We start from the raw sequence: 17,983 nt of genomic DNA on the forward strand, positions 1-17,983 counted from the left end.
TGTTGAGATAAGGCCAAGAAGTGATCTGCTTTTGTTCCTTTCAGCCATGGCCTACCCTGGATATCTGGGGAGAATTATGTCCTCAGAATGAAGAATGTTTTCTTTACCTGTTCTTTCTGTAGAAAACAAGTTTAGCAGACCCAGTCCTGAAAGAGTATAAAGGCACTGACTGTAAAGCATCTTTAAAACAAATGTCAGCTTTTCACCTTGAATTATTCTAGAACCTGTAAAAAGTATGGCAGACTTTTCTGTTAACTTTAATAAGTGATAACAAAATTAATCACTGAATATGGTGAGGATTGTTTTTAAAAGTCTAAATCAAAATTCAACCATTTAGAATACTTTCAAAATGTCTCTGAGCCAGAGCTAAATGGAATGTCAGAAGATTACTTCCCTGATTTGGGCCGCCAACGTAATCTTTGTTCCTAGGCTAGAATTCAAACTTACCTCTTTACTCTAGAAGTTAAAGTAATGAGGGAAAAACTTGATGAAAAAAAGAGGGGCATCATTTTCCAGTCTCAGCCAAAAGGAAAAAAAAATGTATTATGGGATGTGACCTAGCAGAAGTGATATAAACTAAAGAAATCAGACACAATTTCAGAACTAACAAATTTGATTTATGTTAAAATAAAGGAAGGAAAATCTGAGGTGCTTCTCATTTGAAAATAAATATTATACTAATGTTTTTCAGAGACAATAAATAAGGAATATTTCATCTTCCTTCTAGTGTTCTATTATTATCCTAGCAGGCATGAATTACAAAAGCATAGTGATTATTTTATCTTACAGGATCAAGATTTTATAAGGAACTTAAGAGTGTGAAAATATATATTTCACCCAGATAAAATGAACTATATGAGAATGTTTTGCTTCTTCTCAATAAGATTATAATAAGGGCTTCTAGCAAGTTTACAGAGTGGTGGAATAAAAATGCTAGAGCTTTAGGTTTAGGCAGGTCCAAGTTGGAATTTCAACTCTGCCACTGACCTCACTTCATACCCTTAAACGTGAGTGCAATTTCTCTTGGCTCCCTCATCTATTAAATGGGTAGGATAGCTGCCTATGAGGTTAATGGGGGGGATTAAAGCTTCTAACATAGTGTCAGGCACATAGCAGGTGTTCCTTTGTACCATCATTGGTGAATAATTTCAGCATGTTCTCATTCTGAGAAAGCCAAGCATATCTGGAGTCTAGAGTAAAACAATTATCAGAAAAGACGAGTTTTTTATGTCTATTTCTTTTCATTAAATAGTCTCATAATTTGTTGACTCGTATCTGTAAATGGTCTGCCTTAGAACCTTTCAGAATCTTTAAAAGATGCCGTGTCCTTGCTATTAATTGCACATCAGCAGTGAACACATCATGACCACAAACACTTTAGCCTTGTGAGATGAATCAGGTGATGCCACCTTTTTTTTTCCCAGTTGATGACCATCATTCATTTTCTCACAAATAAAAATGTAAGCATTCACCTCAAAAAAAAAAAGTGTTGAGCACAAGTTGCCAGTCACTGAAGTGGCAAGCTATTTCAGAAATTGTATTTATGATTTCTTACCCCAGTTACACTATCCACCCCTAAGAGGATTGGAATTTCTGGTGTTTGGTGCTGATTTCTCTCTTTGGGGGTTTGTGTAGATCTTTACCTTTTTCCTTTTTAATTGCATCTACTGGAAGCTATATTGTCAGCCCTGTTTATTGCTATTGTGTTAAAACTAAGATAAATGCACTTGAGTGTCTTTAATATAATCATTTTAAATAGACCTCTTATTTGTTTTTCTGTCCATTCATTCTGCTTCCAAGGAACTTCAGGTAAGATGATGCTATCTTTAACTCAGATACGCTAAGTAGATGTTTTGCATCATTGCGGATTTATAACATAATTGCTTTTTTCCTCCCTTCTAGCATTATGTATGCCTATTTGCGTGCATATTTACGTTGAGGTGTGTGTGATACCTGAAGTATTTTTCTTTGTTATGCCAGTATGGAAAATAATTTCTAAACTATAAATACAAGATAGTTTTAAAATCTCGATACACCTAGGCTAAAAGTTGCATAAGTCTATCTCTTGAGAGAAAGTGAAGTTTTAAATATGATCTGTGGAAACCCTACAATTTCTGGGAAGGCAACTATACAACTGGTTTGGTTGTGTTGTATTAAAGGGGAAGTCAACAAGATGCATCTAACAATATACCACAAATACTTGCAATCAGATCCTTTCCAGGCATTAGGAGCTATCACTGGCGACTATATAAGGTTTCATCCAAATGAGACCATTTCTCAAGTAAAAGGGGGGTGCTAATAATAATTGCATCCAGACAACAGGCACAAACCAGGACCATCACGGGGAAACTAAGATCACCCTACTTTACTTCTGTCATGTCAGACTTACTCTGAGAAAGTGTATATTTGAGAAAATATATTTTGTCACGGTATACCTATGTTCTTTCAACAATACTTACTTAACAGAATTCTAGTATGGAAAAAATTATTTCAAATATTATTTCCAACATCTCTAGAATGTTCAATCACTAATATTTTCTCATCTCAATATAAATCCTGAGTAGTTATTTAAGTTTGATAACTGACAGATGCAGACTGTCTTGAATAATTAGCCATCTCCTAAATTTCTCACACATAGAAAATCCGACATAATCAATAAAACACTGTTTTGGCTTTTAACCTTATAGGTTGACTTTTAATAACCACACATGTGAACTTGAGCTAGACCGTAGCACTATTGACTTTTAATAACCAGACACTTGAACTTGAGCTAGACTATAGCACTACTGCATCTCAATTCTTCAGCCACCACCAGGAAAACAGTTTCAACACCTTGCCTCTGATGGAGCTACTGAATCCTCTAGAAAGACATCCAGATATTTTTCCTGTAGGAGCAGCCTTCCCTTGACCCTAGTTCTCATGCCTGGTTCATTCAGGTCTTCATCAGAGGTGTAGTTGTATCAGTAGGAGCAGCTGTCCGTGCCCAGTGTAGCATTCTCTGACCCTAGACACCTATATTTCTCTGTAAGCTCATGGTTCTGTCTCGGGTACAGCGTGCGAGACTTCCAGAATTTTTGCCTAAGATAGTTAATCCAACCCATTCACTAATTTGGTGCAAGAGAATCAGCTTTAGGATTTATGTTTTAAATCTTTATTTATATATTTCTTCCAGCAATGTGCACATTTTTCTTTTTCTCTGTTCTTATTCTTTTGATCTTTTTCACTTCTTTACACATTGCATTTTCTTTTTCTTTCCAGAACTCTTGCCTCTTCCACCCTTTTTTTTTTTCACTGAAATAGCTATTTTAAAATGCCAACACAACAATTAACCTTTCCTACTAGGAAATAAAATATTTGATGACAATTTATCATAGCAGATGCAGATAAAGGTATAGATACAGATAAAACAGCAGATACAGTTACTCTTTATAATCAAATAGTCCAAAAAACAATCATAAACATCATACATGGGGATAAATAATGACAGTAACCTTTGTATCAGATCCAGAATGTGTTTAGGTTCTTACCTATTGCCTTCTACCATGAGTAGCCAAAAAAGACTTCAGAAAAGCTAAGCATCCATTATATGAGAGATCTACTTACTGAGTTCTCAACAGAATAAGGTGTTTGTTTGTTTGTTTGTTTGTTTGTTTGTTTGTTTCAGCAAACAAACCTTCAGACAGTGTTTCAAGTGACTTCTAAATGAAAGGATCTGGGCTAGATTTTGTTCAAATTACCTATTTATATAGGTTAAAACTTGCTTATCAAGAAGCTGGATATTATTTCTCTTCCTTATTCCTGTTTTAACAGAGAGTAAAATAAAACCCAAATTACTTTCTAGGAAAGGTTTTTGTGCTGGAAAAATACACTTAATGTGAGATGGTCTATAGAGAAAGTCTGAGATACAACTTAACACTTGCATTGCCACTTAGCACAGTTCTCTGTAAATTAAAAGTTCAAGTCAGTGATAGGGTTTGGTACCAAATGAATCATTGCAGGTCCAGGAAAGCAACTATTTTCTATGTTGGGACAATTATTTAAAGATGAGTCTAAAGCAAAAGTTAAGCCATGCTGCTCTGGCCTCTGCATAGTGCATGATCCGTCAGACTTTGCCCAGCTGCTATCAAATATTCTTTTAACTCTGCATTTGATCTGCGAAAACCGCTGTAGCAGGAACAGGCTGGAATGTTTACCTAATGCTCTTCTACTTAATACCCAAAGGATGTGGAATGTGCTACAGCATAGCTCCTACTTTTCTCCTTCCAAAAACAGTACTAAACGGGCTGGGGAGGGGCACACCTCTTTTGAGATTGTTTTAATATTAATGGTCTCTTTCTTACAGATTTTTAGATACTTATAGAGTGTACCAAAGTCACCTTTTAAGAAACATGATATCACCCACCAGACCCAAGAAAAGTGTGTAATCACTTCTACCTACGATTTAATATGCATTTAGGTGAAAATAGTATGCTTTACTACCTGTCATATCATGTAAACAAAATGTTTGGAACCAAAGTAGATGAGAGCTTGAGAGTTCATAATGAAAGCATTTATTTCTAAGTTATGACTAATTGAATGTGTGAAGGTGTGAGCGCAGGAAGATTCTGGCATAAAAACCAGCTGATGGTGTGATTTCAGGGTGAGAGTATGGACAATTTCAACTGGGGAGTGCGCAGGCGTTCTCTGGATAGTTTGGACAAGTGTGACATGCAGCTTCTGGAGGAGCGCCAACTTTCAGGAAGGTCTCCCAGCCTCAATAAAATGAACCATGAGGATTCCGATGAATCCTCTGAAGAGGAGGACCTCACAACCAGCCAGATCCTGGAGCACTCCGACCTAGTAAGTAGGAACCTTCCCACCATGAGAAACAGGAGATTTATTTTTGTAATTGAAGCAATAGCATGGTTTCCAGTTCCTGCTAGAGAAACTTTGCATAGCTGCTAACCTAAAATCTGAAATGTTAGGTGGTGTCTAACTGATTGTAACAAGCCTCTTGTCTATAGGTTGCAAATGGACCCAAATACTGGGGTTTTTTTTAGAAGCCTTGAACACCATCAAATCTGTTAAGGACTGGACTTTCCTCAAATAACTTTTACTAGGCTAGAATCTTTAAAAAAAAAATTCCTGAGACATCTGAAGCTTTAGGAAATATAACGAACATTTGGATGTGGTTATCTGCAAAAATGAGTGTTCATGTTTTATTAGCGTTCTGCGCCCTAATGCCCTATGCTAGCTGCTGTTCTAGCCAGAGTGAAATACGCACGTTAAATAATATCAACCAACAACAAACTCAGACAATGGTTTGTACTCTTACGTAAAGAATAATTTGAGCCTTTAAAGAAACTCTACAGTGTCATTTGCTTTGCTTTCTCTCCAGATCATGACTCGTTCCCCTTCCGAGGAGACCAATCCCATGGAATCGCTCACCACAGCCTGTGACATGACCCCTGCTGACCCTCATTCATTCAACACCAGAATGGCTAGTTTTGATGCATCTTTGTCTGATATGAATAATCTGCAGATTTCTGAGGGCTCAAAGGTGAAGAGATTTGGGAAATTGTGGTTTTAGTTTTCTTTTTTTTGTGTGTGTGTGGTTTTAGTTTTCTTAAAGAAAATAGTACTTCCAATTTTCTAAGACATCTTAGGGGGCTGTAAGTGGAGGGACTATCTTTATCTTTTTCCTTTTTTAATTTTTTGAAATCATTGAATTTGTGCACCTGAGTCTATGTCCTGAAAGTTGTTTTACCCTTACAAATGAGCAGCCATCTTCTTGTTGGTTGAAAGAGATTTGATTTCAGGTCTCAGTCAAATGAGACATTTTGTGTTTTCCATAGAGCAGGAACACTGCTGATTAATGGCAAAACAAATCGGTGTAGGTCTGAGATCGCTGTGACTTGGTAACTGCTGTTCTTTGTCATGACTTTTATAAAACAATATGCTAAGTGAGGTGTGGGTGTCTGCATGTATTTGGGGAAATTTTTTCCTATGTAGGAACCAGTTATACAATTTGTACATTGATTCCATTCTGGCCTTTTGGGATACTATTGGAATTTTCAGTGTTAATCACAATATTATGCCAGATTTAAACAAAACTGTTCTAGCCAGACTGAGGAGAAAAGTAAGTAATGTATATAATTTTCTTATTTAAAAGATTAGATATTTAAAAAGCTAACAATGTATATTTCATTTAAAGTCAATCTTGTCAAAATTTCCCTATACTATCCTAACCATACAACTATCCACTTTCACACTGTGTTCAAATAAGTGCCCACATATATGCCATTAATATAGAATTTTATTTTCTTATATTACAAATACCAAAATAACCTACTGCTGTTGGTAGTAGGTGTCCTTTATCCTGAGTTTGCTTATGGTAGTACAAGTTTGAAAGAGAAAGTTATAATTCTTTACATGTATAAAAGCATATTCTTTCTGATATTTCTAATGAGAAAAATATATACTGGCTGTTGTGTGTTCTTTTACAGTGCACTTAAAACAAATCTGAGGTCCAGGGAAATCTATGTCACTTTAAACAAAGGACAGCCAACCGAATCACAATCACTTAAAAATTTTGATGCTTGAGGAATTATTTCTAAGAGAACCTCAGTGCAAAAGGAATACAGTCAGGATTCTGAGAGTCAGCACAGTCCTTTTTTTTTTTTAGCCAAAAAAGGTCCAGAGAGAAAACTTGTCTGAGATTAAAATGCCAGAATCCTAAGATTAAGAAATTAAATTTCATGGAAAGGACATAAATGTGCAGTTATTAGCATTTGATATTTTGATATTTCTCAGCCTTAGAATAGCCATTTTCTCAATTTTTCTATTTTGGTTGCTAAACTACGTAGATTTCCAATAGAAAGCACTGCCTGAGTGGTAATATATTTATAAACTCACACAGAAATCATCTAACTTGATCAAGGAAAAGTCAAGTCTTATTTCTGAAAGGCTCTCTCTGTTTTCCACATGAGCTGGGTTTCTGCAATGTGTGATTTAGCTGTGATGTTAGAAAGGGAAAATAAAGGACATTTTTGTGAGAACTCAGCCCTCCCCTAATAGATGAAGTTTATGTACACTAATAAGCCAGACCAGTCACCGGCGGCCAGTCTTGATGGCACCACTGTAGTTTTAAAAAGCTGTAAAAAGCAGATACAGATAAGCTCTGAAACTCAGCTATTTATGAGCAATTCCTTCAAAGACATGAGATATCTTGTTTCCCTAACATATCTTTAAACACCCCTCTTAATTTCTCTATTAATCCTAGATTCAAAATACTAACTGGGTGACCAGACAGCAACCTGTGATAATGCTCAAATTCATGCATATTTCCTTTTTGCCTTGCCTTGGTTTTAAGAAAATGACTCACTGAAACGTGTCTTCCTCTCCTCTTCTGGTCTGTAACCCAGTTGACTTCCTTCCTTTCCTACAGAACAGTCAGTTCTTGAACTGATTACTCCTGGCCTACATTCAAACCCAGCCTCTTTTTCCATTGCTCTCACTGTGTCTGTCTCCTGCCCCTCACTGATCCCAGCTCTGCCTGACCTAGAGCTCTTGCATTTCACCACTCATTCTACATCTTCAGCAATGTGAAAGCAGACTCTCTTATCCGTTATCTCCAGGGGAGGGAGGGTTCCAAGAACAAAGCATGTATGTAAATGGGCCTTAGAGGATTTCCAGTATGGAAAGGCCTGTCAACATGGTAGGTGCAGTGAACAACCATGGAACACTCATTCACCCTGCAGGTTATCTTGAGCATTTACATACCAATCACTGATGATTCTAAATTCCAGTTTCCATAGGTAAAGGAATTCTGTATCAGAGAGTTCCCTCTGGATAGGCTCACGTTAGAAGTGGGGGTCGTATGGTAGAAAGAGCTCTGAATCCAGAGGCCCTCATTTATCTACTCAATGTTGGCTAAGTCCCTTTCCCACACATGAGTTTCCTATAAAATGTGAGGGCTGGACCGAGGGTCTCTGTGGTTGTTTCCAAGTTTAGCATTTATACTCCCATAATCCTGGGTCAGATATGGCAATTTCCTGAGAACCTCTTTGGAAACTATTGTGGACAAGACAGAAAAGAAGGTAAAGAATGAACAGTATTTTGGAGAAATCCCAAGTCCAGTTATAGAAACTGACTGGATTATAGCTGGAAAATCAATGTCCCTGATTTCTCTCACTGTCAGGATTTGTCTCTTTTATTTTTCCTTTAGTTTAATAGGTTTTCCCAAATCTATTCTTACATGCTTGGGGATTCTTTCCCTTTTTTCTTCCTCCAGGCTGAAGCTGTTCAGGAGGAAGAGGACACGGCCATACATGAGGACGATCTTTCTAGTTCTGTCAATGAACTCCCAGCAACTTTCGAATGCAGTGGTAGCTTTAGCCTGGATATGACTGAGGCAGAAGAAAAAGGCAATAGAGCACTGGACCAGTTTACTCTTGCAAGGTAGAGAAGCCCCTGGTGGAAATGAGTGGTGACAGTGTACTGGGCACATTATATCGCATTCACTATTGTATCCCAAGTGCAAGGTCACATGGGCATTGCTGGGACTTCCTAATGAAGAGTCCAAATTGACTTCTGACTCCGAAGGCTCTCAGCTGGTCAGAATCCCCCAACCTAGGCACAGGACCTTAGGTGAAACTGAAAGGGGTACTCATGTGCCTCCTAAAGCCGGAGAGTAACACAGAACAACATAAATCCTAGTAGAGTAACTCAAAAGCCAAAGAAGGGCCTGGGGACTTGGTCCCAGCCTTGCAAGCTTTGAAGATAAGCAAGACTGGCAGACCTTGCAAATGAGGAGTTCTTTATACTCAGAGTTAAAAGACAAGAACAGGAGGCTCTTTATAAGTTACATACCTACTTTTTTTTAAGTGGGTGGCTTTTCAGCTCAGTGGCTGGTATTCCTGAGACTAGTGAGATATAGCCAGAGAATACGAATAAACAAGAATAGAGAGGAATAGATAAAAACACTAATGCAGGGGCGCCAGGGTGGCTCAGTCCATTGAGTGTCTGGCTCAGATCATAGCTCAGTTCTTCATCTCAGGCTCATGAGTTCAAACCCTGCATTGGGCTCCACACTGGGCATTGAGCCCACTTAAAACAAAACACCGCTATTGCAGTGTCTAGAATAAACCACAAGTGATAAGGCTACAGATTTACTTCTGGAGAAGAGAGTCAGAATCCTAGTATCTCTCTTCTGAATGTGTAATAGAACTAGTAGCTTTTGATATGGCTAGACAAAGACCTTCTGTTATGGTGAGCAGTATCTGCCCTTGGAAGGGAAAGCTGAAAGTAATAGTGCATAGAGAAGAACCTGACCTTTCACCCATGTTCCTTATCTTTCCTTGCTTCATTCCTCAATATGTCCCTCACCTTGCGCTTCTGTCCTTTCATTTCCTTTTTTCCCTCCACCCTCCCCTCCTGGGCATTCATGCATGTGCAGTCATTAATACTCACCCCCACAAGGGGCAAGTTAAAAGATTCCAAATTTTTGTTCTAATGGTTCATAATGAAAAGTGAAAAGGAGCCAAAGTGCCAAAAGGAATGTTTATGTGTCTGGGGAATGGCCACTGGGAAAGCGAGAAGGCAGGTCCCGACTCACTATAAAGGAAGTCAGAAGGGGAGGGGTCCCAGAAATTCTAGAGGTGAAAATTCTCTCTACTAGATTCAGACAAGAATGTGGAAGATGAGGAAGAGAGATGAGTCCCCAGAGCCACCCCTGAGAGCAGAGTGGGCGGGACAGCAGGCAGGCCTAGAGCTGAGATGACCAAGTACAGAAGGGAAATGGCACCTCCTGACAGGGTTGTTTTCATCTTTCCTAGCTTCGGAGAAGGGGACAGGGGGGTTTCCCCCCCTCCCTCGCCCTTCTTCTCGGCCATCCTTGCTGCATTTCAGCCGGCAGCCTGTGATGATGCAGAGGAAGCTTGGCGCAGCCACATCAACCAGCTTATGTGCGACTCGGATGGCTCCTGTGCTGTGTATACATTTCATGTGTTCTCCTCCTTGTTTAAGGTATGGGGCTTGGGCTGGGAGGACTGCATCTCATAGGGGGGCAGCTGATTCTGGTTTCCAGAGGGGTGGTGGTTTCATTCCAGGTTTGCCCTGTTTTCTACTCCAGATCTCCCTCAATTGCCTCTAATTTCAGTCTTTCTTCCATTTAACTGTAATCTGCTCAACCTTCTCACACTCATCTTGCGAGGGCCAAGGCCCACTATGATGTAGTCTTCATTGCCGTACTGTTCACTTAGGCCGTTCTGGCTTTGGTTGATGTCATGAGTCCCAGGCAAGCATAAAACTAGACCATTGAGCCGTGTCTTCTGCCAAGCCTATCCCACATCCTGTCTTTCCTCTGACACTTCCCATATCTCTCGTTTTTCTTCATTATTCTTGTTTATCCTTTCATTGTCTTTCTTCTCTCCCTACCTCCCACCCCCGCAATGAATTCCTTAAACGTGTCAGCCATAGCTATGAATATGTGCTTCTCCTCGTAGATGCTTCTGAACACATGACAGGTCATACTTGGCTTCTCCTGGGTGAACCACATCCTGGCTAGTTAGTCTGTCCCACCTCTGCACAAATGGGAACCAGGTGCCCCTTCTTCCAGAGTGCTGCAGTACTGAGTTTGGCCAGCAGAGGGCAGGCTGGCTCTCCATCCCTCTGCCAGGCATTAGTGGCATCTTGCCCACAGCTCAATGTAGCAGTTGCTGTGTGGACGCCTTCAGATTTCACTTGTTATCCCCAAACACACAACAATTACTGAACCAAAGAGAGGCAGGGGACTCGACTTCTGATGGGTGAAAAGGTTTATTCTTATGCCTGCCTGTCTGTTGGTGTGCAAATTCCTGTCAGATTCTCTATGTATCTTGCTCTGAACTTTCTCCAAATGTCATTAAATGATTGGCAGAGGTGGGGGGCAGCAAAAGAAGAGAAACACAGCTTGTTATTAAGAAACCCAAAGGTCTTCCATCAGCATTGGAGTTAACTAGCTCTGTGTACTGTATTTGAAGCAGATCCCAGCTAGAAAGTGGCAGTGCTGGGAATAATACTCAGCCAGAAAGAGAGAGAAGGTTTTAGTAAAGTTTTACTGGCATGGAAGCATGGTTACCATAGAGTTTAAGAGAAAGTTAGTTTTAAAGAACCAGTAGGTATAGTATTCTTTTTTTTTAAAAATATCTATAAAATAGTGAAGATTTTACACTAGCCATTCACTGTAGTTTACTCTGGGTGATGAGATTATGGGTGCCTTCTCCACACACACGCACTCGCACGCGCACACACACAGACACACTTCTTTTTCCTTTCTTTCAAGTTCCTATTTTCCTATAATGAAAATGCCTTCCTTCCAGCATTTTTTCTAAACTTGTATTTGATAACTTCCAACACAGAATTGCCACTAATAATACAAGGGAAACATAGAAAGGGACCATGTTGTTCCCGTCTTCAGTAGACGTGAGTGATGAGCGAATGAATGGATGGACGAGCATTTTATAGGCTGAGTTCTGTTGAGTATATCATAAGAGAGGGACAGTAACTTGGCGGGACCAAGGGATGGGCCCACTCACGGGTCCATTACCATCAAGAAGAGCCATGGTAGAGGGGAAAGGCAGGAAAATAAAGAATTCTATTGAAAGGAGGATCGTCTGCCTTAAAAAGTTTCTGATTCAGGAAGCTGCAGTGTAGTTACTGTAAAAAGTCAAGTCTGCTTTTGAGCCCCATGGCCCTTTTTATGACCCATTTTTGGAGAATTATATACCAAGAGTACTAATAGCTATGGTTTCTCACATTGACTTTAACTGTGCTGTTCTCTCTCAGGTTTCCAGTTTAGTTTCAGTGAAATCTTTTAGAAAGTTGACTGAACAAACTAAGGTTGTGTCTGGAATTAACTGGGAGTAGGAGGGGTTGTGAGGCCTAAGACAGAAAGCAATTGTTTGCTGAGAGATAAGAACTCCAGAAACACTAATGTTAGGCCACACTGAAATGTTAAAACAAACCATGAGAAAGTTACCACATGAGGTAGATTTACTTGTTAAGGATTTAGGAACAAAGTAATTTATTTTTTATATTGTTCCTAAATCAATTTTAAAATAATGGTGAGTGGTTAATATTTTAAGTTTGGCTATTGTAGTATTTTTTTTTTCTTATTACAGACACTAGACTCTTCGTGCTCAATTTTCTAGTCTTGAGCAATACTTTCCCTCTACCTAACATGGCTAATTCCTCTTTGCCCTCAGCTGTACTCCCAGTGATGCGCAAACCCCTGATTAGAGCTCACTTAAGCAAATGAAGCCTTCCTTTCTCTCTCCCTCTCTGTCACCTGTGTTCTCAAGCACATTGCGGTTACATCACATGTCTGTCACATTCTATTAAAAATTAGTATTGTCTCTTTCCCCCAGAGAAGCAAGTAATGGTGTCTTACTTTGATTCCCCTGCAGCTGGCACAGGTGCTAACATACAATAGGTGCTTAATAAACATAGGAAGAATGAATGGGAATCTTTTTTAGTGGAAAATCTTAAACAGACCTCTGACTTAATGCCAGTAGATCAGCAAATTGTCACATGAGCTGGGCAGTGGGGCTGGGCCCTTGCATAGGGGGCACTTTTGGGTTTGGACTTTATTTTTCCATTCATATATTAGATGAATCCCTATGGAGCTTATCTGCAATAATAACCATACAAATGTGTACCTTTTATTTCAGTTTTTAATATTACATTTAGTCTTGGGGTGCCTGAGTGGCTCAGTCAGTTAAGTGTCTGGCTTTAGCTCAGGTCATGATCCCACAGTCCTGGGATCAAGCCCCACATTGGGCTGCTTGTCCCTCTGCCCCTCCTCCCACTCGTGCACACTCTTTCTCTCAAATAAATCTTAAAAATATATATATCACATGTAGCCTTAAGAACTTTCTCAATTGTTATCCAATGCTATGTGATTGAGAGCAATATTAGTCACAAAATAGGTATTAATAAAATATGCTGGAAATGAAATACATTTCAGGCATGCAGTCTATTAAGCTGTTCTTATGTCCACACCGTGTCTGTTCAGTTTTCCAACATTTTCCCGTGAGTCTGAAGGCCACATTTCCCTTGTATTTAGTTGGGTTTTGGAGAGGATAGAGAAGAAGTATTTGCCAGAATAATTTGGTTCTAAAAGCGAAGAACCGATTTCTGATGGTCCAGTGTGGACATCTTTCCCAGTATCTCGGTCATCTTATGTCCTTACTGCTGCTTCTCTGTTAGAATGTTGTCATTGTATCATACCATGCCACCAATTACAAGATGTGTTTATATGGAAGGACAGAACTGAGTGTATATCCCTTAAATATCACCTGCCTTTATAAGAGGCTCTAAAGTTCCCTGACAGAGAGCTTCCCAGACCTCACCTTATCCTTAGATAAAATGGAAAGAATCCCAAACTCTTAGCAGACCTGAATCCTCCTCCCAGCTCTGCTGCTCAACTAGGTGTACGATGCTAGACATGGCCCTGCTAGTTCCTTTCTGCTCTAACATTCAGTCAGGTTTTTTTCTTTTTCCTAACTGCACGTAAAACTAAACACCACAAAGACATGTGTATGCTATGCGTTATGCCAAATTTTTCACATTTATTAAGTAAAAAATCATTAATACGCAACATAGATGGCATTTTTCTAATATGAAGTATAAAGAACCAGCCTTCTGTTGTTTGGAGACATGCTGCTTTCCTCCCAATGGGGCAGAGAGGATTTCTCCTGGATTAGATTCCACAACTCAAAAGATGTGACATCTCTTTGAGGAAAGCCAATGCCTAGGACTGGAATTATTTTTTGGTTAAATATTGTGTTCTTTTTGTTAAAGATACTATGTTTTGGCATGATGTAATGAGCACTGGGTGTTATCCTATGTGTTGGCAAATTGAAATTAAATAATTTTTTTTAAAAAGATACTGTTTGTTGGAAGCTTAAGGGCTTAAAAATGTTCCCATTTTGGCACTGACACAGACACAATGACTCAGATTCTTCCTAATTCTGGTTTTGTCCTCAGGCAGTATAGGAGAAACTAGCTCCTAGGAAGATTTGTAGATTTGTGGAAGGAATGTGAGCTTTGGGGTCAGGCTCACCCTTCCACTGTGACTTACTAGCTGCATGACCTTAGGTAAGTCATGTCTGAACCTTGATTTCTTTACCCTGTTGTGAGGATTAATGATTCAACATATGCAACACTATGGGACAGAGTTACAGACACCAGAGCAGACTTGCTCTCAGAGGGAGACATTATTCCAGACCCACGTAGCATTCACTTCCACTTCTCAGAGGCTTGAATGGCACTATTTTGGCGCTCCTTCTCAAGAAGCTGTGATCTTGGGGAACAGAAAAGGGTTACATCCCATGACTTTTCCTAACTCGCATGCATTGACGTATTCTAAGTAATTTCTCACAGACGAGTGAGGAGGACTCAAGCTGCTGACCAGCTCTGAGCATCAGCTAAAAGAAAAGCACCATTAAAGATTATAGAAGCATCTACATTCTGGAAAATTACACTTTAAGAAGAAATTTTTTCCACACTAGTGATTATTTACTTAAGACCAACACTCAATTGAACACCAATAAAAATTAATTAAAAAAAAAAAAAAAAAAAAGACCAACACTCACTCTACTCCCTATCTCCTCCGCCTCTCCCTGAGGATTTATGCTCATTTGATATTTTTATAAAGATTACAAAATAGGTTTTTCTAGTGCCTAAGTTAAAACTTGCCCTTTAAAAATGATAATTATTCTGCCTTTCAGAATATTCAGAAAAGGTTCTGCTTCCTAACCTGTGATGCCGCCAGTTACCTTGGAGACAATCTCCGGGGAATTGGGTCCAAGTTTGTCAGCTCTTCTCAGATGCTCACCTCCTGCTCCGAATGCCCTACACTCTTTGTGGATGCTGAAACTGTGAGTACCCCCAATCCTGCTCTGGTGGCAAATGACCAGCCCAGCTTACTAAGGTGTGGAACCTCCAGGAAGCATCCTTGTGTTGTGGTTTGTCTGAAAGATACTGTTGGTATTTGTGAGCAGTGCCATGTTATGACATGACCCCCAAAGGCCTGAGTCTGCATAGAAATTACTGTATGTTACTAGCCAAGGCCAAGTCATTTCAGAGAATCAGGAGAAAAATCCACCTCAGTACTCCCTCTGTGTCCTTGGCACCTCTCTCCAATAGCTCTGGTTTTGACAGCCATGAATAGGTGAGTAAATCTCTAGAGCTCACCTAGACTGTCCCCACAATGCCAGGTTGGCCAGCCAGCTGGGTCTTCAGAGGTGATATGTACTCATTTTCCTCACTCCCAAGTCTCAGATAGAGACTGATCACCCCCTGGAGGGATTCATCCAGCCCAAACTGCAAGTAATGAGTTTGATTGTTGATTAGAACATCCTCTGGCTGACTAAATCATGACTTTATGAATATAAAACTCTAAGCCTGCCTGATGGCTGAGCTCTTTGAGGGCTTATGCCCCCATGCATATCACATAACCGCCTCATATGCTGAGTAATTACTGAGTTCAGAACCAATGCAGATGTGCTTTGATTTCAAAAGTCTCTGAAGAATTGGTCTTTCCAAGAACTTGGTAGTTAGCTACCTTGCAGCAAGGAATACAATAAGAGAAATCATTCTATCATAAATGATTAAAGTTCAAATTAACTATAAAATCAGTTTGAAAGTCTGTTTGGAGTTCTGTTTTCACACTACTTGGAGTTTTACTATATGAAGATACTGCAGTTCATGCATAAAATGGATGTATTTAATGTGGGCTCCTACAGAACACTTGTTAAGATTTGAGTGTCTGTACCGATACAGAGAAAACTGGGTATTTTCATAGGAGATTTGGGTTAGAGAGCTAGTATTCAATTGCCATTGCAGTTTATAGTAGAGCAAAATTATACATTGTACAACTGACTAAAAATGAGGCACTGGTCCCCACTTTACATTATTTCTAAATATACTTCTCATTTCTAGCTCTGTAGCCATGCCTGTGTCTGGTTATGTTTCTATTTGCTTATATACAAATGATTTTCCTGTCTTTAGCTCCTTTCTTGTGGACTTCTGGACAAGCTCAAGTTCAGTGTTTTAGAACTGCAGGAATATTTGGATACCTACAACAATAGAAAAGAAGCTACTCTCTCAGTAAGTTTTTGTGTTTCTGTGCACATACATTCAGTTAAAATCAAATGAACCCCACCAGTGCGAGTCCTGGGGAGGTGTTGTGGTTAATCTATGAAAGCATCTTTAGAAGAAGACAGGTTTCATCTATTCCTCTGTTAGGGACTACAATTCCAATTTAATAGTGGTAGAACTGTCAACAGTATGGATTATACAGAAATGATGCCTACAAAAGAGGCTTTCAGTTTTCTTTCTTTTTTTTTAAGATTTTATTTATTCATGAGAGAGAGAGAGAGATTGAGAGGCAGAGACACAGGCAGAGGGAGAAGCAGGCTCCATGCAGAGAGCCTGATGTGGGACTCGATCCCGGGTCTCCAGGATCACGCCCTGGGCCAAAGGGAGGCGCTAAACCACTGAGCCACCCAGGGATCCCCGCAGCTTTCATTTTTAACCCCATAATTCCCCTACCCAGAAACTGGGAAACATAGGTATCTGCTTGATATATCTCCTTGTCAATGTCATTAACTTATCTGAGATAATTGTAATTAACAACTTCCTCCCACTGTTTGCCTCACCTGGAAGTAGATGGGATGGATCTCAGCTCTTTCTTTCTTTTAACTACTGTCAGTAGCTGCCTCTCCCTGACCCCATTGCTTCTCTTGGTCTCAACTCCTGCTCTTTACTCTCTTTTTCCTTCATAGCTCTAGACTGTAAAATGTTAGAGACGGAAATGATCCAGAAACCAGAGACGCAGAACCCCCCTGATTTCTGACAAGTAATTGTGTGTAATATCTGTGGGACACTTCTTATAATATGCCAAACACTATAGAAAAGGCATGAATTTTGAAATCAGATGGACGTGGGTTCAGATCACAGCTCAGCTACTTAAGGGTTAGTGACCTTGGATAAGTTACTTACCTCCTCATCTCAGATTCATCTATAAGACAGTGATAATAACTAATTTGTGGAATTGTTATAAGGATATAACAATTATAATAGTCATAGCATGTATCATTTTCTGTGTCCTATCTAGGTGTCCAACAACCTGATAAGAGCTGTATTTCTTAAATCATGCAATGCTCACAACTACCTTGGAGTTGCTATTATTGTCCTTAATAGCTAGGAGGTGAAAGTTGGTATTGAACCCCAGGTCTATGAGATTCAAAAGTCCTTGCTTTTTTTTTTTTTTTTTAAAGTCCTTGCTTTTAAACACAACACAGTATTGCCTTTAAAATAGAAACAACCTATACAACTGCCCAGTGCCTCACACACAGAAGACATTCATTATAAAATCACTTGCTTTTTGTTTGTTGTTATTGTTGCTGTTGATCTTTTTATGATCCTATCCAAGGGTGAAAGTTCTGTCTGACATGCTACTATAACAATTCCCATTGTCTTCTCTTTCTGAGGCTCTTTATTGGTCGTGGCTTTCCAGCTTCTCCATCATCAGTTAATAATAATCTTTCCTTTCTACTTGGTGAACAAACCAATCTTTTGATGTCAAATATGAATTACAGTTCTTCAGTGCTTACTGTTTTGTGCTCAGAGGTTCCTTTCCACATTTGTATTAGTTATTATCCCAGATACTTTAAGGATGGTGGAACCTCGAAATAGCTGAGCTGTTATTTTAACAGCCTTTCTTACATTAAGGTAGACCTGCCCTCATAGAAGCCACCCAATATAACAGAAAGGTAGGTGGGCCATGAGTCAGGTTGCATGGTCCATAGAATCACCCAGCCTGTGAGGAAGTATTGGTTTTCTCTCCAAATTTCAATCATATGAAAGGTTTCTAAGTATATATTATTTTTCAAGTTTATACATAAATTAGGAATGAATGGTCTGGTGAAACCATCCTCCAGGAATGAATGAAATGCTG

The 17,983-nt window shown here is 39.4% G+C and overlaps 2 protein-coding genes across 14 annotated transcripts in view; one reads left to right on the plus strand and one right to left on the minus strand.

Moving 5' to 3' along the window:
- The window catches only part of FRY (FRY microtubule binding protein), a 428,782-nt gene that overhangs the window by 384,947 nt on the left and 25,852 nt on the right, over window positions 1–17,983 (plus strand). For all 9 annotated transcript variants that reach the window (XM_072719962.1, XM_025996751.2, XM_025996753.2 and 6 more), the window contains 6 exons: window positions 4,639–4,839; window positions 5,378–5,539; window positions 8,273–8,439; window positions 9,816–10,005; window positions 14,751–14,900; window positions 16,033–16,131. In XM_072719962.1, the coding sequence (XP_072576063.1) occupies window positions 4,639–4,839; window positions 5,378–5,539; window positions 8,273–8,439; window positions 9,816–10,005; window positions 14,751–14,900; window positions 16,033–16,131 (969 nt within the window). The remainder of the gene's footprint in view (window positions 1–4,638; window positions 4,840–5,377; window positions 5,540–8,272; window positions 8,440–9,815; window positions 10,006–14,750; window positions 14,901–16,032; window positions 16,132–17,983) is intronic.
- Window positions 1–17,983, minus strand: part of ZAR1L (zygote arrest 1 like) — a 156,063-nt gene that overhangs the window by 75,814 nt on the left and 62,266 nt on the right. The gene's annotated exons all lie outside the window — the stretch shown is intronic.

Source organism: Vulpes vulpes, chromosome 9 (genome assembly GCF_048418805.1).
Source record: "Vulpes vulpes isolate BD-2025 chromosome 9, VulVul3, whole genome shotgun sequence".
In the NCBI taxonomy this organism is placed as follows: domain Eukaryota; kingdom Metazoa; phylum Chordata; class Mammalia; order Carnivora; family Canidae; genus Vulpes; species Vulpes vulpes.